We start from the raw sequence: 23,308 nt of genomic DNA on the forward strand, positions 1-23,308 counted from the left end.
ACCTCTATAAATTTCTGTGCCCAATCCAGATTATGTCAAAGACTCCGGCCTGAGCACCAGCTCGCTGAACAGTGAGAATCCCTACGCCACCATCAAGGACTTTCCAATGCTTACAGGGAAGCTCACTGAAGGCAGCTACATGGAGATGAAGTCTCCTGTCCATAGAGAAATGTCTTATGCAGAAATTGGACTCCTTGACGAAGATGCCCAATACCAGCAGGACCTCATGGAGGAAGGTTATTGTCCCAGTGGACCTATTTAGAAAAATGTCATACAGCCGATGTTAGGGTTGCCTTCACAGGACAGCCCAATTTTTGGAAGGGTGAAAAGTGCCTGTCCAGATTTCCAAACTAGGAAATCCAGACAGGCCATTGACTTTAAAGACATGGCAATAAGCAAATTGGTGATCGCTGTTATCTGTCCCGCCCCTGACATCAGCTGCCCTGCCCCCTTACATCACTGGTCCGCCCCCAACTTCATCCACCCACCCCCGACATCATCCGCCCACCCGCTGTCCCTTTTCCCCGATCAGAAAAGGTGGCAACCCTAGCTGATGTCAACAACTTGTTGACATCACAAGCTCAGAGGAAGAAGAGTGGCATGTAGGCCATCTGAACGTAGATAGTATAGATCTCTCCATAGTCTGCTCCATAAATTCACAGAGGCAATATTTGTATCCAGATGAGTGATGTGTTATTGACCAAGACAGAGATTCCATATTCGGTTTTGTTTTCCAGAAAAATTCCCTCTTGGGGCAGAGGATGCCACCCCTATTCATCGGAACAATGTGCCACCAACTAACCCTTATGATTCACCAAAAAACAGTCACTTTCCCAGTCATTATGACATGCCGCCGGTACGGCAATATCCTCCATCGCCCCCAGCAAAGCAACAAAACCGATGAGGCAGCTACTTGAAGAAGCTGGAGAGTCTTCAACTGGACCAATTGGTAGAACTGCCATATTGAACATCATTAAGACTTTAGTGGGACTAAGGAACATTGCAGCTACCTTCTGGAAATGTCCGGTTATTTGTTCTTCCAAAGCATGAATTTCTTGGTGGGAGTTTTCCACTGTTTACATGCAGCATTCATGTTATAACACTAGATGGCGATCTGCATTTAAACTCCTGTTTCAATGTGAATGGACAGAAAAACTTTTGTTGTGAATATTTCTGAAAATAGTCAAGTAGACTTGACAATATGTACAGAAACTACCTTCTAAAGACCACTGTGCTGGACTCTACAGGTCAACCAATCCTACATTGTTCTTTCAAGCAGGTCTTTCTAAGTACCCAATGATCCTGGAGGACTTAGATATCCAGCCAATATATATAGAAACTACCTTCTAAAGACCACTGTGCTGGACTCTACAGGTCAACCAACCCTACGTTGTTCTTTCAAGCAGGTCTTTCTAAGTACCCAATGATCCTGGAGGACTTAGATATCCAGCCAATGGATTGTGGATTTTTTAAGGTTTATTCAGTTTTCTCCATCAATGCCACATGGACAACGAAATATTCATCTTCTGGAGCATTAGGGATACTTGAGCCAAAGATGTTGTAACCTTGATATAATGCACAGAAGATTTGAATAACACATCTTTTTCATTAGAAGTGGTGCTTAGTGATGTCATCAGTTATAATCAGTGATATCACTTGTCACATGACTCACTGACTTTTTTCATATATGAAAATAGAGCCCCATTCAAATGTCTATACAGATATAAGAAGTCACTTGACCTTGACCAGGACTCCTGCATTAAATAAAGGTTTTGTACATGTACCAGGTGTATGTGGAGTCCTTTAAATTTCTGCACAGAACAAGTCTATTAGCCACTCCCAGTAGTGACAATCATGTCCCATCTCCTCTAAATCTCAAGGAATATAAATATAAAAATCCCAATATGCTGGAGCCAAGAATACTAACTGACCATTGGATTTACTTGGACTGTTACAGGGGTTTTTCATTTTTAAATTAACTTTTAGTACGAAGTAGAGAGTGATATTCTGAGACAGTTTGTAATTGGTTTTCATTTTTTATTATTTGTGGTTTTTGAGTAATTTAGGTTTTTATTCAGCAGCTCTCCAGTTTGCAATTTCAGTAGTCTTGTTGCTAAGGTCCAAATGACCCTAGCAACCATGCATTGATTTGAATAAGAGACTGGAATATGAATAGGAGAGGGAAAGATGAGTAATAAAAAGTAGCAGAAACCATACATTTGCATTTTTTAGACGTGGTCAGTGACCCCCCATTTGATAGCTGGAAAGTGTCAGGTGAAGGCAGCAATTTATTAAAAACCTATAAAAATTTAGGTTTGAGAAAAGGTTTCTATTTTTTTTCCTAAGCAGAAGAACATCAGAGCAGCCTCTTTCTTTCTCCTGACAACTTCCTTGACTACTTGGTGGTCAGACTGGTGGGAAACTGACCAGCAGGTGGCGCTGTTGTAACAAAATTCATTCATATTAACAGCACATGTATCCCTTAATATCTTGGAATAAAAAAAAAAAAAATAATAAATGTAAATTACAAAAGTGCTTAGAATAGCACTCATCAATTTTACATTCACTTATTTATTTATTTAAGCAATATTGGAAAGAAAAGGAAATACTTCAGTGTAAGTGACTTTTATACCACTGAAAGGGCTGACGTTATGATGATGATGATTAGGACTTTCATTTTCTACTTATTTTGCCACCAAACAAACAAATAAAACAACGCAAATAGAAATGATTTAGCCTCGGATTGGACAGAATGGATTTCAACAAGCCTTGACAGGAAAGCCTCTTGTTTTCAGATGATTTGTAATCAAACATTTGCCCTACATCTGACTTTTGTTTTCTTACAAATAACAGCTGTAAAATAAAGTCGTTCTGTGAATGGAGTTTTAGGGCAGGACTTGACGACGCGATTGGAGCTGACACGTCGCAATGCGACTAATTGCATGCGACGATGTTTTAAAGAAAACGGAAGTGTAGGAGATATCGCAGGTAACAACTACATAAAAGCCGTGTGTTTAAAAAAAAAAAAAACTAATAAAGCTTAAAAATCAAATCCAGGATTTTCTGCCCAGCTGAACCGGAGTCGGATACGAATTTGCATATGCAAATTAGGGGGTGGGAAATGGAAAAATGTTTTACTTCCTTGTTTGGTGACAAAGTCACAGGATTTCCCTCCCATATGCAAATTAGGATCAGGTTCAGCCAGGCAGAAAATCCTTTGGTTCGGCTGAATCCGAATCCTGCTGAAAAAGCCTGAATCCTGGATCCCTAATTTTTAAGCTTTATTCGTTTTTTTTTAAAGACACGGCTTTTATTCTGAACACTACTGTGTATAGGAACCGTGTAATATTCAGGAAACAGCCAGTGGTAAAAAGCCTCTTTTATTACAAGTTGGAAGAAAGGGGACGGGGCGGGGGGCAAAAAACCTATTTACAAAATAAAACAAAATGCACATACATACATATTTATACAAAAAGGGGGGAAAAAGAGGCAGCCCCCCTTGTGCCTTGAGCTTCTCTCGTCATGGGGAAATAGTGCATTTGCTACAGGACAGACTTGCCACACAGTGCAGGGGCTGCAGGAAAAGAAAGACAGGGCATTCCCCCCCCATATTTGGAACGGTCCACGCTTCTGCCACGGCCATCATCATAAGGGCAAGTCCACAGCAACAGCATGCATGGGGGGCAATAAGGTATGCATTTTTTTTTAAATAGTTATAGAACTATACATATATATATATATATATATATATAGATATATATATATAATTTATTAAGCTAACATGCTTTTTTTTTCTTCTTCAAAAATAACAATTCCAGTTTGTTTTTTTTACCCCAAAAAAAGTTTATTTTGCGTTTCCTTGCAGTGCCGTGCCTGCGTGCGATATGTGTGGGCTCCACTCCTGAAATAATAGGACTGAAAAGCAGTTGTTAAGGCACCGCAGTAGTTCTAGGGCCTTGATTGGCTTTCTTATATTCCCATGGCCAGATTTATAGCATCTTCCTGTGGGTCTGTATTGCCTGTTGGGAGAGGGAAAAAATCAGCATGAAGTAGCTAGAAATGTTGTACATAGTGTTTTGTGCTTCTGTACCAGCCCAAGGCAACCACAGCCCTTTGGCAGTAAAGATCTGTGTCTCCAAAGATGCCCCAGTAGCTCCCCATCTTCTTTTCTGCTGATTCACTGCACATGCTCTGTGCTGCTGTCACTTACTGAGCTTAGGGACCCACTCACAATATACAGTACACATAGAATAGAAATGTCACAATATAAGGCTGATTAGTAATTAATACACATAATTACTACATGGCAGCACAGAAACCAGTGCAATTAGCATCAAAATTTAATAATCAGCAAACCTGTAGCATCAGCTTATATTACAGCCAGGGAAGCTCATTTTCTGCTGGATAATTAGTGACGAGCCCTAAGCTTAGCTTCTCAACAGCCAATCAGAGCCCACTGAGCATGTGAGTGTCACAGACACTTTCCAAGATGGTGACCCCCTGTGACAAGTTTGAAGTCCTGGATTATTGCTGCTATTGACAAGCTCAAACTTTAGCCTCGTGCAATAAGTTCACTATATAAAATATGCCATTTTTAGCCATATTCATTTTTAGGGTTTCATTCGCCTTAAGGGAAACTTAAATGAGCTCTAACCCAAGCAATAATGAAAAGGAAGCCTTCTGAAGGCACTATAATCAAAGCATGATACTGTCTCAACAACATCCAGTAACAATAAGAGACTAAGAAGAGGACAATTTATTTGTTGGCCCCTAGCAGGAGTTGACCTCATAAAATAAGAAGACTGCTCCGTACCATCTCGATGAAGCGAGACCGATATGCTGTTCTTCACAAAGAATAGAGAGGAGCTGTTCAAATTGGACCCCTGATGCTTCTGAGCTTGATTATCCTTCTCTGCCATGTGCTCTCTCTCATGGTAATGGTCTTCTGTGGCACTTCTTCCTAAGGATCGCAGAAGCTCCTGATGGGCTGACTCTACTACCTGGGGAAAGGAAGACAAGCCAATCAAAGAGCACATCCAACAACAACAAGAGTCAGAAGATCTGACTTGAGCCACAGAAGGAGGATAAATATATAAATGTAATGACCATCTTTCGTTCCACATTGGCATAAATTATATTCAATAACTCTAACCACAGCCCCAGAGGCCACCCCTTCAGACTAGAGAAAAAGAACTTTCATGTGAAGTAGAGTAGGTGGTTCATCACAGTCAGGACAGTGAGGTTGGGGAATGCACTGCCGGTTGATGTTGTGATGATTCTGTTAATTCTTGTAAGAGGGACTTGGATGATTTCTTGGACAGACATTATATCAAAGGCTTTTGTGATACTAAACTCTATAGTTAGTATATGAGTATATAATACACAAAAGCCATGAATATCCTGTAAATTATATACGTATAAACGGTGAGTTCTGATGTCATCAGTTATAAACGGTGAGTTCTGATGTCATTTCTGTCACACGACTCATTGAAATTTGTGTATTATAATAAATAAAGTACCCCCAGTTGTAAAATATGAGGATATTAGAAGTTACCTCGGAGTTCCATGACCTGTATAAAAACACTCGGCCTTCGGCCTCGTGTTTTTATATGGTCATGAAACTCCTCGGTAACTTATAATATCCCTATATTTTACAAAAGGGGGTACTTTATTCACTATATATAGTTTATGTGAAGGTATGGAGGGGTCAGTGTGTGTGTGTGTGTGTGTATGGATGCTGGGTTTCATTTGGAGGGGTTGAACTTGATGGACTTTGGTGTTTTTTTTTTTTTTTTTGCAACCTTTATTCTACTATGTAACCAACTTTAGATCAAACATGCCCAGATTTGGACATGCAATATGGCTGATTTTGACTGTAATGAGAAAAGATGCTGGTTCTTGATTCAAAACCAGCAGTGACAGAAACAGCACGAGCATGAAACCTTCCTCCATATCATATGCAGACCAGTCCAGTTACTGCTACTTCTTAATATTTTTCAAGCACCTTCTGATAACACAAGAACTGAAAGAGGTAAATAAGCCTATGAAAAAGGCTTAACAAATTCCAAAACCACCGAAGTTGGCAATTGCAAACTACCGTTCTCACCTTCAGCCTGTGGAGTTTGGCCGTCAGCTGCTCTATCGTCCTGAAGATAATATCTACTTCCTGAATGACAAGTTTTGGGGGCAGGAGATCCGATGAAAGTGGATCTCTTTCTGTATTCCTTGATGGTGGGGTGGCAAGTTCTGGCTGGTAAGTTGGCGTGTGGTTTGACTCTTGAGATTCCAAGAAGGACAAGCCCGCCCGGTCAGAGTTCATTTGGGATTCTGAGACTTCATTATCTTCCTTTGCAGAAGCTGCAGAAGCCGTAGACGCAGTTACATAAAAGAAATTTCCTGGTGTACAATGTGGGTAAAAAAGAAACAGTTAATCATAAAGGCATTGGTTCGGATATAACACAAGCACATGCACCAATCAGCTACGCTGGGGAAGGACACACAGTCTCATGTCTGGAAGGACAAGGCGCTACAATCTAGAGCTGCACAGATAAAAGGCCACTACGCAAAGTTTAGCAAATCTCAAACGGATTAGGCAGGTCTCGGATACCCCGGCTAAGGTCTCGTTAATATGGACTGGACCAGGATGCGGGTTAGGAAGAATTTCAGAGATGAAGCGAAGGATAAACAAATGAAAAAAGCAGAATCAAGCGTTTAAAGGGAATCGATCATAGAAGAGTCAAAATTCATGATGGAGCCCCAATGATTAATTAGATTAATGGGTTAAAGACATTGGGCTTTGCTTCCAACCTCAAAGCAAAACAATGGATTTGTTGTATTGTGACCCTAGATCAAATTATCCAGTGCCAGTTCTGAACAACCTGTTGAGTTGCAACAAGTATAAGTGTTCAAGGCCTTCTTTAATCTCTATGCAGAAGGGAGCTTATCATTGAGGTGATTCCAAGAGTGCTTTGCACATATAGTATCTAAAATCACATAAAAAACATGGGAACATGGGATCAAAGACTTCACTGTCAACTTTATCTAAACTGGCACCATGATGAAAATTAGATTTTTAGGATGTTGTTGACTTACTTAATTTATTTTGACTACGGGAATTTTTGGCTCCTGTTAACTGGCATTTAGATTAATCGTTGACACGTGCGACCAGAATTGTTTGGGGTGCCAGACTGCAGGATTGACCTCAGCAGTTTGAAAGGATAAGAAGCAAGATCAGTATTAGTTACATACGTACATATGTGTGGCCTACCATTCTACATTTTCTTGTGGTGGCTTTTCAACTCAAAATAGGATTTATTAGATATGAAAGATTCCCTTTAAGTTTAAAGACAGAGGCATCACCCTTAGAGAACTTGTACATTCTAAAAGTTAAATTGGGTCCAACATCTTTGACTGGGGAGAAGAACCCACAAGCACGGGGGGAACTACACCTCCAACAAGCCAAAACATTACCGAAGACATACGAATTCTAGACATTTTCCTATATTTTAAGATGATTTTAGAGCATTATTCATGTTAAATAGAAAGTGTTCGCACTTTCTTTATCACCCACCTCTACAATAATAAACATTACTCTCCGAGACACTTTCAAAAATTGGTAGACAAATTTACAGAGTTAGGAGGCGCAGGAAAAACAAACTTGGGCCTGACACTAGATGTTACTGCCCACAACACTAAAAAAAATAAAAGCGCAAGGTTTTACATATCCAAACAAAAGAATGGAAAAAAAGAACAAAGGATTTCTATTTCAGGGTAACTTAATCATAATAAAAGGGACTGAAGTCAAGCAATATGTTAACATCACTGTTAAAGGCTGCATTCACTTTGGCTTCTTAATGGCTGATCTGGAGAAAGCGAGCCTGACCAGCTTGGTCTACAACAGTTATGGAAAACATCCTCCATTGAACCGTGGGTGTTTTTTTTCAAAGGAAGCATTGGCTAAAATGCAACAGATATAAAATACCTGGGCAACTATGAATTAGGGGAGCAAATGTCAACCTTATATATAAATATATGTTCAAAGTATAGATCTGGACTGAGAATTAAAATAGGCCCTGGCATTTCAGGTCCACGGAGGTCCAAACAGCCTCCACCAGCCCACTAAATAGTGACAGTCTATGGCATCTTACAGCAGCCCCTCTGGCATTTGCCAGAACCCACATTTTCCGTCCAGGCCTACGATAGCAAGTAAAGTGACCTATCACTCTCAATAAACCATAAGTGTTCCACTAACTTGCTAGCACAGTGTCACCAATTTCAATCCCATAAAACCCAAGAATGTTCTGTTCTTAAAAGCCCTATGTCAGAAAGACATCCAATATATATATATATTATAAGATCCATACATATATAAAGTTCTCCATAGTATGGGCAAAATTTGAAACCACAAGTTTGGCTTTCAAGCCGGAGTGGAGCTGCATGGGAAGTGTGACAATGCTCTCCCAAGTAGACATTACCATTACTATTGATATCTCTGGTGGATCAGGATGTTTTGAACATCTGCTCTACAATGTGTAAAGTCCTCTCTACTCTACCTACACATAAGAGAAATATGAGTAGCTTCTTGGTTATGGAACTGGACCACCACCAGATGCTGGATCAGATAAGAACCATTTTTAGGAAAGAAGCCTTTGCTGCAACATAATCACTGACCATTCCCTGTCAACGTCCCCAATACAATAGGACGCGAACTCTAATGGGTTTGGCACAAGCAAGTGTGGACAGGCGGATGACAAACAAGTCAGGGTTGGCTGAAGAACATCATGATATTTTTTGAAGAACCTGTTTCAAACAAAGTGACACTGAGAGAATATCCGACTCCTGGGGTACATGTAGAGTTTTGTAAACCAGGGGTCATCAACCAGTGGTTCTTCAGCTGCTACTAAACCACAGACATCTCCATGGTGTAAGGGTAATTACACAGGGAGATATCTACCTCTCAGCACAAGACAAAGATGTATATTTCACACTTTGGAATGTTCATACACTGAGATTAGACCTCCCAATGCTAAGAAGACTTTAGTGTTGAAAGGGTGATGCCCCTGAAGGTTAAGCAGAATGATGGTGAGAGACAGACAGCAATGTAGCATCTAGTGATTAATGCCACCTCCCTCCTGTCCACTCGCCAAACTCAAAGACAATGCATTTTACCATCTACAATAGCTCCACCGCCAGCTTCCTGCAACACACTCTGTGATTGGCTGCTGTCTGGCAACGGTATGACATCATAATTTCCCACCACCTCAGCTGTGCAGAAGATAACCAGAATAAAAAATAAAAAAAAGGAAAAAAAGGAAGGGGGAGAAAAAAAGGTGGAAAGACAAAACAAAAGAATTTAGAAGATAAACAGAAATCCATTAAACTCATGGGAAGATCGTTAGTGGACACGTTTGATTGATATCGTCAGGAAGACTATTATACTATCATATTGGGTCATGTTTATGTCAAACAAAAAAAGAAAAAGCAATGGCATTCTAGAAAATAAAGATGAAGGTGCATAAACATTTCTCAACATCTCCAAAGATACATTGCAAGTGTTGGGTGAAAACATCTCAATGGCTTCACCGATGCTGCTCTGCTTGATTGGCAATGGGTAACAGAGCACAGGGCCGGGACTTAGAGGAGAATTTCCCACCCCTTCCCCTCCCGCCTCTGCTCATGGTGATTGGTTCTTCTACTGGTGACCCTTGGAGAATGGGTGGTAAATGATAGGTAGGGTAATGATCAATGATAGGTAGGGTAATGATCAAACAGAAAGGACACTACAGAGATGAGCTGGTGGACAAGGCATGATAAAAACAAGAGCAATAATACAATGCTCCAAATGATGGTCCATGAATTAATCAACCAATGAAATATGAGAGAAAAAAATCATAAGTGTGTTACTGGAATGGCCTTGTAAAATGACAGGGTAAGGCACATTTTTAGCTAGAAACAATGTAAAATTGGAGAAGGTACCTTAGGTCTCTGACAATGAGGATCCATGACTAAAAGCCCCAACTTTCATGTTCTGTTTGTTTAGATATCTACAGGCAGCTTTAGACTTTCATCTGCACTTAAGCATGCCAAGCAATATACAGGGCGCCTTGAGCATGTGTAGAGTCACCAACACATTTGAAGGGTTGACCAAGACTAGAAAGATGGGGAACTTCAAGGCATGGATCTTTAATATCATGCAACAGTGAAGAAAGCTTCACCTTCAGGCTGGTACTTGGACCACTTTAGTGATATATGCCAGAATTCAACATACTAATTGCTCAAGAGTAGAACAAAGACCACCACTATATTTGCATTTTTAGTTCTTTCTCCTGGAACCACTGTATTTCTTTTCATTTACGTGCACCATTGATAAGTCACATCATTTACATCCTAATCTTTTACTAGGCTTTAACTGCAGACTAAACTCAATGTATGTGTAAATAACAGGCTTGGGTCCCTTTCCACCTGTTTTCATTTTTCTGGGGGGCTAATATTTTGCCTGTGGAGCATTCTCTGAAAGCATTACTGCATAGAAACAGGTGGTAAATGCATCAGATAAGCCAAGAATGATGGCTGCCCCTATAAGTAAAGGCAGAGGGGGAACGTGCTGTGCCCCTGCTATCACAATGTCATATCTTGGAAGAATATTTATTAGGCAAGCTTTAAAGGAGAGTTCAACCCTAATGTTAAAAAGCCCTACCCCACATAGACCCCCTCCCTCCTCCCCCAACCTAAGTGTTAACCAGCTTTCTGCAAATGGCTTTATCCTTGCACTCAAACAACCAATATAGTTTTGGACTCATTGGTCTCAACTGCATTGGCTGTTCCTTAAAACAATAGAGTAATTCAGTGGTGTAACTACAGAGTAAGCAGTGCGTGTCAGTTGAATGATCCAATATATCTTATAGGGGGGCTCCTTTTGCCTAGAAGATGTATTAGAGCTCACTCTATTAAAATCACCAGACATCATGTCTCTCTACATGCAGGATTTGTGCAAAAGGCAGATTGTTAGATTTTGTTATTACTGGAATCAGTTATTTGAGTGAGCTCTAATTCATCTGCTAGGAAAGGAGCCCCCCTATAAGATATATTGGATCTAACTGTCAATGAATATCTGACACCCAACTGCTGCATGAAGAGAGAATGAAGAGAAACAGATGCTGAGAGAGGAATAGTGAAGATAAACTTGATTATTTCAGAAACAATGCAGAATATTTAATTGATTGTATTTAGAAAGTTTCTTATTTCAGTATGAGGAAGCTTATATTAAATTTAAATTTTTGCGACAGTTCCCCTTTAAGGAACACAAGGCAAATTACAGACAGATCCCTTATTCAGAAAAGCCCAGGTATTCCAGATGACAGATATTGCACATGTATTTGAAACAGAGGCTTCTCCCTATAGGACTGAAGAGCTGACACTGACTTAGTGGGAAAAAAAAAGGTTGATTTACAGTAGGGATGCACCAAATCCACTATTTTGGATTCAGCCGAACCGCCAAATCCTTCACAAAAGATTATGCAAATTAGAGGAAAACGTTTTTTACTTCCTTGTTTTGTGACAAAAAGTCACGCAATTTCCCTTCCTGCCCCTAATTTGCATATTATGGCTCTGCCGGGCAGAAGGATTCGGCCAAATCCCGAACAAAATCCTGGATTCGGTGCATCCCTAATTTATAGGGGCTTACTGTACAGCAGCATCTATTCGGGGCCCCTATGCAATTCACCTCCTTTCTCAGCCCATAAAGAATCGGCTTATACAAGTCACCCTGCTATGATGTTCTAAGACCCTTCAAACTAACCTTCACCCCAAATGTGACTCCTGTCAGTCTAATCCTTCCTTCGTGCCCCCTGATCGCTAGACCATGTACCCTTCCAACATGTAATCGCAACACCACGACTCTCCTTATAGCATAATGATGACATCACAGTGTGATGTCATTTAGCAGCAATTGCTCAGGGAGGATGAACAAATGAACAAGGACAATGGCTGAATAAGACCCTTTCAATCACTGAATCTATAGGGGATGCTTCTTTGGAATCAAGTGTTACCAACTTTTGCTTTCCGTAAGTACATGCCAATGGTAAAGCATGGCACCTAGGGGTCCAAAAAGGACAATGGAGCTAATAGCAATAGGAAAGCTTTCATTCTAGAAAACTAAGTTTATAGGAATTCTTTACAGACATTTTATAGCCAATAAACAACAGTATTTATAGACCTATAACAATACATTAAACAATAAAAAAATTCATTTGATGGATTCTATTGATTTAAAGGGTCGTCCTACTCGCATATGCCCACAACCCCCGGCAGCCCCTCATAGCAAAATGCTGTTTTGATTGCTTGAGGGTTAGTAGTAGCCTGTGTCTGGATTATTAATGTTAGTAGTAGCCTGTGTCTGGATCATGAGGGTTAGTAGTAGCCTGTGTCTGGATTATTAATGTTAGTAGTAGCCTGTGTCTGGATTATTAATGTTAGTAGTAGCCTGCGTCTGAATCATTAGGGTTAGTAGTAGCCTGCGTCGTGATCATTAAGGTTAGTAGTAACCTGCGTCTGGATCATTAGGGTTAGTAGTAGCCTGTGTCTGGATCATTAGGGTTATTAGTAGCCTGTGTCTGGACCATTAGTGTTAGTAGTAGCCTGCGTCTGGATCATTAGGGTTAGTAGTCGCCTGTGCCTGGATCATTTGGGTAAGTAGTGGCCTGTGTCTGGATCATTAGGGTTAGTAGTGGCCTGTGTCTGGATCATTAGGGTTAGTAGTGGCCTGTGTCTGGATCATTAAGGTTAGTAGTGGCCTGTGTCTGGATCATTAGGGTTAGTAGTGGCCTGTGTCTGGATCATTAGGGTTAGTAGTAGCCTGTGCCTGGATCATTAGGGTTATTAGTGGCCTGTGTCTGGATCATTAGGGTTAGTAGTAGCCTGCATCTGGATCATTAGGGTTAGTAGTAGCCTGTGTCTAGATCATAAGTGTTAGTAGTAGCCTGTGTCTGGATCATTAGGGTTAGTAGTGGCCTGTGTCTGGATCATTAGGGTTAGTAGTGGCCTGTGTCTGGATCATTAGGGTTAGTAGTGGCCTGTGTCTGGATCATTAGGGTTAGTAGTGGCCTGTGTCTGGATCATTAGGGTTAGTAGTAGCCTGTGTCTAGATCATAAGTGTTAGTAGAAGCCTGTGTCTGGATCATTAGGGTTAGTAGTGGCCTGTGTCTGGATCATTAGGGTTAGTAGTAGCCTGTGTCTGGATCATTAAGGTTATTAGTAGCCTGTGTCTGGATCATTAGCATGTGGTTGTGTTTAGGGGTGAAGGAAAGGCAGCCAGAAAGTGAGTGGTGGACGTTGCAACTGACAAGGGCAGGAAGCAGATAAGGTGAGGGCATAAAGAGGGCAGTAAAAGTAGCAGAGAGAAGCCTACAACAGTAGTGAAATCTAATGCAGGTGACTTGATGTTGTGTGGGATAGGAAAGAGTAAAGGGAAAAAAAGAGATTTTATTGATGCAACATTTAAGTGATTAGTGTGTCTGGGAGTGCCAGATGCATCAAACAAGGCTTAAGTATGAATTCAAGGGATGGAAATACAACTCCGCTGGCACCGATTCATTGGTTGAGATAAATGAATGTAGAAGCCAAGGACAAAATTCTTTATATATATTAACGGTTACCTTTCATCAGAGTATTGCTTAAACACCAGGTCACAACCCCATGAAGATTCACAGGAGGAGGTCCCCCAAACCCACCAAGATTCTTAGACAGTGTGACAAGGGGTATTAAAGGATAAGTAAACCTTTAAAACAAGTCAATGTAAAATGAATGAGACCGATATTCTAGGCACTTTTATAATTTACCTTTATTATTTATTTTGTTTTAATTCCAAGATATTAAGGGATACATGTACTGTTAATATGAATGAATTGTGTTACAACAGCGCCACTTGCTGGTCAGTCTCCCACCAGTCTGACCACCAAGTAGTCAAGGAAGTTGTCAGGAGAAAAAAAGAGGCTGCTCTGATGTTCTTCTGGTTTCTTATTTTAATCCTAAGCAGAAGAACATCAGAGCAGCCTCTTTCTTTCTCCTGACAACTTCCTTGACTACTTGGTGGTCAGACTGGCCAGGAATAGCACTCTCATAAATTTTACTTTAACTTATGTTAAAGGCTTACTTACCCTTTAAGGGTCAAGAAGCTCAACAATGGGTTTTCTTTAAGGTTTAAAAAAAAAAATCAGAACGTAAGCACCTTTAAAGAAACAAGGGTAGGCAATGCATTAGGAATACAGTAGTATTATACTACATTCATCTCTCAGAATTGCAGAGACAAAGGCAGAATAATACAAAGTGTGTGTATTAGAAGATATTTATTTAGAGAACATTTCATGGCAGATCAAGCAACCAATCTGGGTTCAGTCCATCAGAAACAAATCAATAAAAGATAAAACCTGCCACAAGGACAACAAATTTGGGAGACCCGGTCTGCAAAGAACAAGAGGTATCTCAGCACTTACCAACGAGAAACAAAAAACCAAAGGAAGTTTCTGTAATGTAACAAAAATATTCATCTCCTCACTGTAAGATGTGCCTAGACCTGTAGAGTCTTGTGGTTTGTCTAAGATGACCAAAAGACAAACAAAACCTTAAAGGATAGATCTATTGCTTACCTGTTCTAACAACTCTGTAGCTTTGGTTACTATGGTCCTCACAGTGTAGTTGCTCTGATTGGTTCTGATGAACAGAACTGCTTTGTGGGTAGCGTTCAACCAAACTCCAAGCAGTCTCCTCCCCATCTCTGGAACCTGGTCTATCTCCATGAGGAAAGTTCAAAACAGACCTGCTGCTCTCAGAGCTGCTAACTGATGGTGGAACAGAGGTCTCCTTCTCTTCAGTAGTCTGATCTCCGCCTAGATTTTCTAATACTGCGTCTGTCATAGTGTCCCATGGGTGCCCGTGTCCTCCAATGATGGAAGGCGTAGGCGTGAGGTCATCTTCAGGCTCAGCCACTGGGGCAGAGCAAGAGTTGTACTCGGAATGGCCGTGGTGGAGCATGTTCTTCAAGATCAACTGGCGGAGGTTATGAACTGTGGAGAGAGTTAGAGAGAGGCCATTAAAGGAAGTTGAGTAGTCAAGGAAGTTGTCAGGAGAAAGAAAGAGGCTGCTCTGATGTTCTTCTGCTTAGGAATACAATTAGAAACCTTTCTAAAACCTTTCCTAAGCAGAATAACATCAGAGCAGGCTCTATCTTTCTCCTGACAACTTCCTTGACTACTTGGTGGTCAGACTGGTGGGAAACTGACCAGCAGGTGGCGCTGTTGTAACAAAATTCATTCATATTAACAGTACATGTATCCCTTAATATCTTGGAATAAAAACAAAAATAAATAAGGAACGTACATTACAAAAGTGCTTAAAATAGCACTCCAATTTTACATTCAATTATTTTAAAGCTTTACTTGTCCTTTAATGGAATAAAGTCTAACGGGGATCTGTTTTAAGTTACAAATTATACTATTCACATTTACGAACTAACTTAACCCTGATCAATAGCTGTGACATTAATGGAGTTGCCTATAACCAGAAGACTTTACTAAGGAAACATCTTACTCACCATCATCCAGTGCAGACTCAGCCAGCCCTTCAGTCACTGCAGGCCACTGGTAGGGAATATGGTTGGAAGAGTCTAACCCCCGTGTCCCACCTCCGGCATCCTCCTCTTTAGATGGGATAGGCAGCAGGGTAGGTGTCCGAGCTTCATCTTCTTCATCTTCCTCCCTTTCCGATTCCTCTAGGACGACATCTGGCTTTTGGTGGCCTAAGAATTCCCCAGCGCTCTCATCACCTGAACATGTCAACAACAATTTGTTTGGTTCTGTTGGGGGGGTTACAATTACCAGAGTGCACCTCTTCTTTTTGCTAATAAGCGAATGTATCTACACAACGCTTTTAGATCTCAAGGTAGGCTATAATAATATGCCTTATGAGTAGAAGACTGCTGGAGTAGGTAGATCATTGGTTGAGGCTCTTGGGGGAACTACCTGAAGCAGAGTGGGGTCTATAGCCCACTTCATTGTCATTTTAGCCTACAACATTTACAAAGATATAATGCAGGTTACCCTAAAATGGTTTGTGGCACCTGAATAAAGAAGTATTAAAAGGACAGTCGGTGTTTATCCACAGTCATACACACCTGATTGAGGGTCCTCACTGTTATGTCTTAGAACTCCTTCTGCCAAGACTTTGGGCATGTGGGCTCTCTGTAGGACCATGCTGAGAGGAACAGACAGCCAGGGAAGAGACTTTTGGTTAGAACCATATTGTGCACTTCTTATACAGTATAAATAATGATGACGGATACAAAAGTTCCGCTTAGAATAGACCCCGTTTATATAAAATGTAACCGTGAATATCCACTTAAAGGATTAGTAAAACTTTAAAATAAGTGGATATAAAATTGATGAGAGTGCTATTTTAAGTAATTTACATTCATTATTTATTCTTTTTTCATTCCAAGATATTAAGGGATACATGTACTGTTAATATGAATGAATTTTGTTACAACAGCGCCACCTGCTGGTCAGTTTCCCACCAGTCTGACCACCAAGTAGTCAAGGAAGTTGTCAGGAGAAAGAAATAGGCTGCTCTGATGTTCTTCAATTTAGGAAAATAATTAGAAACCTTTCTCAAATCTTTCTTAAGCAGAAGAACATCAGAGCAGCCTCTCTCTCTGATTTATGGAAGTTATGGTCAGTAAATAGCAATCAGTTAGAAGGGACATGCCCTCCTCGTCTAACCTGGCAGAGGTTGGTCTATTGATGTCCTGGGATTTCCGTTTGGTGACACCGGGAGGATTCCTCATGGCACCATTGGTTGCTTCTTCCAATAAATCCTTCCACCTATAAAAATAAACAGACAACAGTTTGTCTCTCTGCAAATATCTCTAACTGCTCTGTGTTGCAGACCTACGTATGTCTGTACGAATCATGCACAGCGTCTGTAGAAACAAATATATCCTTTAAGGATAAGTAAACCTTTAAAATAAGTGAATGTAAAATTGATGAGAGTGCTATTCTAAGCACTTTTGTCATTTACATTCATCATGTTTTCTTTTTTCATTCCAAGATATTATGTACTGTAAATATGAAAGAATTTTGTTACAACAGCACCACCTGCTGGTCAGTTTCCCACCAGTCTGACCACCAAGTAGTCAAGGAAGTTGTTATGAGAAAGAAAGAGGCTGCTCTGTATCCCTCAATATCTTGGAATGAAAAAAGAATAAATAATAAAGGTAAATGACAAAAGTGCTTAGAATAGCACTCTCATCAATTTTACACTTGTTTTAAAGGTTTACTTATTCTTTAATGCAATACTGATGTGTACAGCAATGTTTTCTGGATATATTAATGCAAATAGGCCATACAGTTATTTCTATTTTTTTTTCACCATACAGAGTGTGCTTTCTGCTCTGTAGTGTTTCAAGCCATTAGCTTTAACAGACAGGCGGATGCATCTACCAATCAAAGCTGAGCACAGGTGACAGTCTGTGCAACAGAGAAAGTCCCACCCTCCTGATGACACAACAGTATAATAAAGCCTGGAATCTATTGCTGCCATTAGTAGAACTATAAAAGTATATCAAACCTCTATGCAACCTTCTTCATATAATAAGCCCCTATTACTAGATAGGAATACATTCTAACACCTCTTGAATAAAGCTCACTGAACTGATTGGTCAGAACACTCATGGGAACCATGACACTAGTCAATCCAGCCAGCGAAGGACAGATAATCAAACACTTCGAGTCTGTGAGGCAGCTTAACAATAAAAAATCTCAATAGACCATGTCTTCTTTCTGTAAGGACATGCCTCACTTTAACTATTTGCGTTGGTGCCACCCAATGGCGGGCAAGTGAAAAGCCTTCAGACCCCAGCAGAACCCAGTGTTACATAGTTACATAGTAGTTACATAGTTACATAGTTAAATTGGGTTGAAAAAAGACAAAGTCCATCAAGTTCAACCCCTCCAAATGAAAACCCAGCATCCATACACACACCCCTCCCTACTTTTAATTAAAATTCTATATACCCATATCTATATTAACTATAGAGTTTAGTATCACAATAGCCTTTGCTGCCCTTACGTGTTTTTCTCTGAGGATGTCAGTGCCACCAGCTCGTAGATCTGAGGTCCCAAGTCTGAAGTGCAGATAATAAACAGGGCTCTTTTATCTGGAAGAGAAACAATTAACAGTCACTTCAGTAAAAAAGTTGTCAGAAGTTGCTCCTATACGCACAGTCTTGCCTTATGTTCATATGTATGCTATGCAAAACATTAGGCAATATGCTGGCACCAATAAAGCCTCCCTCCATTTCTCTAACCTCTCGTCTAACAGGCCCTCGTCAAGTTGACCCTTCAGGGTGATCTTGGTCTCCTCTATGGACCTTCTCACCATGCAAGACCAGTTTACTTCCTGCTTTTGGGACAGGGAATCCCAAATCAGCTCCATGACACCTTGCAGTGAGGTACTTTTCGCCCAAGAAACTTTCACAGACACCTTGGAAGGCTGAAATAATTGCTAAAGGGATCCTGTCATGCTTTTATGGTGTCATTTTTATTTCTAAATTACACTGTTTATACTACAAATAATTCACTCTAACATGTAGAATTTCATTCATGAACTAGCAAGTGTATTTTTTTTGTAATATTGGTGTGTAGGCCATCTCAGGTCATTTTGCCTGGTCATGTGCTTTCAGAAAGAGACAATACTTCATAATAGAACTGCTTTCAGACGGGTTATTGTTTCTCCTACTCAATGAAACTTATTGTGTCTCAGTGGGACCTGGATTTTACTACTGAGTGCTGTTCTTAAATCGTCCAGGGAGCTGTTATATTGTATATTGTTACTTTCCCATTGTTCTGTTGTTAGGCTGCTGGGCGGTGACATCACTCCGTGTTGAGAATTGTGACTGAAGTTTATCAGTAACATGAGTACAAGTAACATGACTGAGGGCACTTAGAAAATTGACTATATGTCTAGCTCCATGTCAGATTTAAAAATTAAATATAAAAAAAAAACTGTTTGCTCTTTTAATACCGATTTCAGAGCAGAAGTCTACTGAAGCAGCACTATTAACGGACGCTTTTTGAAAAAAACCTTGTTTTTCCCCTCTACAGTATCCCTTTAAAGAAGGGGCCCATACCTGTAGCCACCGAGCGAACAAGGACAGAATTCAGCTTAATGACCGGACTAAAGGTTTGTTTGGTGTCGGTGGAGACCATGGCGGTCTTGCTATGGCATTTGAGCACCAGCTTCTCATCCTGCTTCTGAAGTAATACGAGGAGATCTTCCAGCAAGAGAACATGCAAGTCTATGAAAAAGGAACAACAAATCAGGTGAATTTTGTTTTCACTGATACAGATGCAGACAGATACTATGCTGTGCCGGGTTACATACCTATATTCTTGTCTTTTGTTACCCTCCAGGTGAGAGGCCCCTCATGTATCATTCGCCTTGTGGTCAGGTCTAAGTTCTAGAAGACAAAATCCAGCATTGTGTCAACATAGAAAGGCCTATAAAAGATCTTTCAACTGAGCCGCTTCTTCAACCTTCATCAACCCTCATACTCCCATCAACATCACTCAGTTACTTAGCGTTCCTTTGACCATTTCAGCAAAGCAGTTCCTTCTACTCATCAAAACCCCATGGAATCCTCAGCCCCAATCACCTTAAACTCTCCAGCTAGAGGATTATTCGACCGCTCCAAGTGGCTTGCGTCCAGTCGCTTCTGATACTCAGCCAGTCGATGTTCATTTTCTGCCTGTTTGACGGACTCGTTGACATATTTCAGAATATCTCGACACCGATCACGGCAACGGTACAGCTTTTCATGTTCCTGAGTCCCGGCTACAAGAGTATAATATTCATAAGGACAAGGTTAGAGCCAATTCTAGGTAGGGATTTACCCTCACAGCCATGCAACAGAATGGCCACCCTTTTGGTTACAGCAGTGATCCCCAACCAGTGGCTCATGAACAACATGTTTCTCACCAACCCCTTGGATGTTGCCCCCAATGGCCTCAAAGCAGGTGCTTTTTTTTGAAGTTTTGGTTGCATTAAAAACCAGGTGTACTGCCAAACAGAGTTTCCTGTAGGCTGTCAGTCCACATAGGGGCTAACAAATAGCCAATCATAGCCATTACATTACGTATTTGGGTTGCGTAGCCGGTAAAACACCTGCCAAGGTCGGGATTACAAATTTACCGGCAATGTAGTTGCCGGTAAATTTGTAATGCCCTTAACAAAACCCCTTGGCCCGCCCACAATCCTCTGGAAACCTAACTTTTCTCCTCCTTCTGACCATAGCTGTGGTGTGGCCCCTCCCCTTTTTACATCATGGCCCACCCCTTTTTTAATGACAGTCCACCCCTTTTGTTCCCGCCCCACCACCATAAACAATTCTATGAAAAGGTGGCAACCCTACTCACGGGTATCAACGGTTGGGGAACCCTGGGTTAGAGCCTGAGCAGATAGTGGGCAAAAACTGTCCACAACTCCTTTTAGGTGCGAAGAAAAGAAACCAAATGGTGCAGTTCTGTTTTCAGGGTCCACAGTGAAGACTGTGGGCCACCCTAGAAGCCAATCTGTGGTTTTGGTCCAATAAATATGCCCATTTTGTGTGATTACCACCTTAAACATGGGAATAGAGTTGACACATACAAAAAGGAAAGCCACAAACCAAGCTGAAGTTGGGAACGTCTCTCCACAGAATTACAGCAGTTTCTTTGAACCTTTTGGCAAGTGTCCCATTACTGGACACCCCTGCACAATGCATTTTAGGGTGAACATTCCCTTTCTGCTACAAATTAACTCACAGTCTGTGTGCTTAAGGACGTTTTCCAGCAGCAGAGGGTACTTGGTCAGCCGTTGCATCTCAGACACAATCAGGTCCTTCAGCTGCAGTCGTCGGCACTGGGGGTTGCTTTCAGCTTCCTATGGTGCATGGCAAGAGATGGCACAAGGGTTAAGAGATTGAGCCAAGAACAATGAAGGTTCAGTAGGTAAAGTAGAAGCATGAAACGGATACGGGTTTTTAGATACCTGCATGAAGAGACTGAACCGGGTCTCTTTCCTCTTTTTGGCTTTGATCAACTCAAGGGCAGATGTCTGGTACGAGCAGAACTTGGCTGCTTCCATTCGGACTTCCTCCCCTGAAGCTCCATCAAACTAATAGAACAATGGGTAAGGCAGAAAGTGAAAACCCGCTCTGCATATTTATCCAAAGTATCATCAATATGAGCACTAAGCTCATGCAATGCTGGAAGGAATCATGGGAAGAAGAAACCAAAAGGTATCATGAGGGTGACACTTACCTGCAAAAGCATGAGGTCACCGATCTCTTTGATGATTGGCCCTTCTTCTCTCACCCGCTTCATTGACTCTGCCAGCGAGTCTAAAACAGAGGCAAACAGCAGCGGTAAGAGGAGAAGCGACGATGCATGAACATTCCCACTGTATCGCTACTAACAATAAGCAATGATATCAAATTAGGAACATTTGGGGTTCAGCCATGGAACAGTAGATGGTAACAAAAAAGGAGGGTTGTGGGAGCACTCCAAGGCTAAGTAAAAATATATTTAAAGGTGCACCGGCCTGGGGTTTCAGGTAAGTCAATACAATCACTTGGGGGTGCCTAACATTTGGCACCCCAAGTGCAGGATGACTTTCCTTCTCCTTTAAATGCAATGGATCTGGCCAACATAGAGAAAAAGAAGGGGGACTAATCAATGCACATTCCCTGGGCCCCTGTCACATAAGTAATTCAGTATCTATGCAAGTACATGTATAAAGACAGGGGGTTTTAGTTAAAAAGTTATGATCTAGAAGTTGATGAGCCACCATACCACGTCAAGGTAAACCCCATATGGTGGTCCCTAACTATTTACCTCCAGTCATAGTAATCAAAGGCTGGCACCTCCCTGCATGGCAGCATTTCTTGCGATAAGTGTCTCCTGATCTGGCCATTGGTTTCAGCCAGTTGAGTTTTCTCTATGTTTGTGGCTTATCAACTTTATGATCATAACTTTGCATCAAAAACCCATGTTTTTGTAAACCCATGCACTTGCATATCTACTGAATTACTTATAAGACAGGGGACCAGGGAATGTGCATAGATCAGTCCCCCTTCTTTTTCTCACAGTAGATGGAAGACACGCATAGAAAGGAAAACTTGCACAGTGTCCATGGGATTCTGTGTGTATGGCCCCTTAACAGATGCAGGGAGTATTGATGAGCGACATTTTTCGACCAGGTTTTACAGCAAAAAAAGACACAATAGGTGAAAAAAAATTGTTGGCGTCACAAAAAAACATTGTATCGCTCATAGATAGCATTTGGTGAACATTTTGCAATTTCGTGAATTTTTGGCGAATGAAAACGGGGTCAGATTCGCCCATCAATATCAGGGAGCAATCTCTTCCACAGCCCCACAACCCATCTTTGCAAACCCCATGTCTGATACCTTTATATACAGTATATACGTATTAGAATGGACCAGCACTCCAATTTTCTTCATACAAAGTAATTTATTTCATAACATGCTGTATCCAACGTTTCAGTCCCTTTTGGGACCTTTATCAAGGATGAAATACATTATATATACATATATATATATATATATATATAATACACACACATTGTTTCACACCACAATAAAGCAACATCAGGCTTTCAACCAAAACCACTCTTTCATCTTGAGTAGTGATGGGCGAATTTGTCCCGTTCCCCGTGAGAAATTAGCCAAACTCGAATTTTGACGCACAGTCAAGTCCATGGGCGTCCGTTTAATTTTCGCTAAATTTTCGCTGCAATTTCACGCATTTACTCGTCGACAGCGAAACATGCAAATTTTGCAGGGACTTCGCGCCTGCCAAATAAATTCGACCATCGCTAATCTTGAGTTCCTTTCCACCCGCCATCAAACAGTAACCTCAGTAACCTAGCAATTTTTTTTTTTGGTGCATAAAGACAGAGTCTCCTGTAGGCTGCCAGTCTACATAGGGACTACCAATTAGCCAATCGTAGTTCTTATTTAGCATCCCTGTAACATTTTCATGCTTGTGTTGCTCCCCAACTCTTTTTACATTACCATTATTGTGAATGCAGGACATAAACAGAAATGTGCACAGGGATTAGGATTCTGAAGGGGTGTGTTGAAGCTCTAGTTGTGGTCCACAACATATGAGCTTATTTTTAGAAGTCTACAGCAACTAAAAATATTTCCTGCATATATCTTTATGCCCTGATTGTCTGAATTACATCCTTTATGCAGAAA

General features: G+C 40.9%; 2 protein-coding genes across 7 annotated transcripts in view; one reads left to right on the plus strand and one right to left on the minus strand.

The window, feature by feature from the left end:
* The window catches only part of pear1.S (platelet endothelial aggregation receptor 1 S homeolog), a 42,002-nt gene extending 40,219 nt beyond the window's left edge, over positions 1-1,783 (plus strand). Inside the window, exons 23-24 of the mRNA XM_041574472.1 lie at positions 30-236; positions 738-1,783. Coding sequence (XP_041430406.1) covers positions 30-236; positions 738-904 — 374 coding nt within the window. The 3' untranslated portion in view covers positions 905-1,783. The remainder of the gene's footprint in view (positions 1-29; positions 237-737) is intronic.
* Positions 1,784-3,364: 1,581 nt separating this feature from the next.
* arhgef11.S (Rho guanine nucleotide exchange factor 11 S homeolog) overlaps positions 3,365-23,308 on the minus strand; it is a 98,566-nt gene continuing 78,622 nt past the window's right edge. For 5 of the 6 annotated variants that reach the window (XM_018233487.2, XM_018233483.2, XM_018233484.2 and 2 more), the window contains 15 exons: positions 21,348-21,427; positions 21,076-21,201; positions 20,850-20,967; positions 19,703-19,881; positions 19,432-19,507; positions 19,178-19,345; positions 18,118-18,205; positions 16,770-16,871; positions 16,166-16,245; positions 15,587-15,817; positions 14,643-15,059; positions 9,169-9,264; positions 6,107-6,396; positions 4,814-5,000; positions 3,365-4,019 (listed from right to left, as the gene is read on the minus strand). In XM_018233487.2, coding sequence (XP_018088976.1) covers positions 3,970-4,019; positions 4,814-5,000; positions 6,107-6,396; positions 9,169-9,264; positions 14,643-15,059; positions 15,587-15,817; positions 16,166-16,245; positions 16,770-16,871; positions 18,118-18,205; positions 19,178-19,345; positions 19,432-19,507; positions 19,703-19,881; positions 20,850-20,967; positions 21,076-21,201; positions 21,348-21,427 — 2,288 coding nt within the window. In that variant the 3' untranslated portion in view covers positions 3,365-3,969. The remainder of the gene's footprint in view (positions 4,020-4,813; positions 5,001-6,106; positions 6,397-9,168; positions 9,265-14,642; positions 15,060-15,586; positions 15,818-16,165; positions 16,246-16,769; positions 16,872-18,117; positions 18,206-19,177; positions 19,346-19,431; positions 19,508-19,702; positions 19,882-20,849; positions 20,968-21,075; positions 21,202-21,347; positions 21,428-23,308) is intronic. The other variant, XM_018233486.2, reaches the window with a different exon arrangement.

This window comes from Xenopus laevis, chromosome 8S, assembly GCF_017654675.1.
Source record: "Xenopus laevis strain J_2021 chromosome 8S, Xenopus_laevis_v10.1, whole genome shotgun sequence".
Classification (NCBI taxonomy): Eukaryota; Metazoa; Chordata; class Amphibia; order Anura; family Pipidae; genus Xenopus; species Xenopus laevis.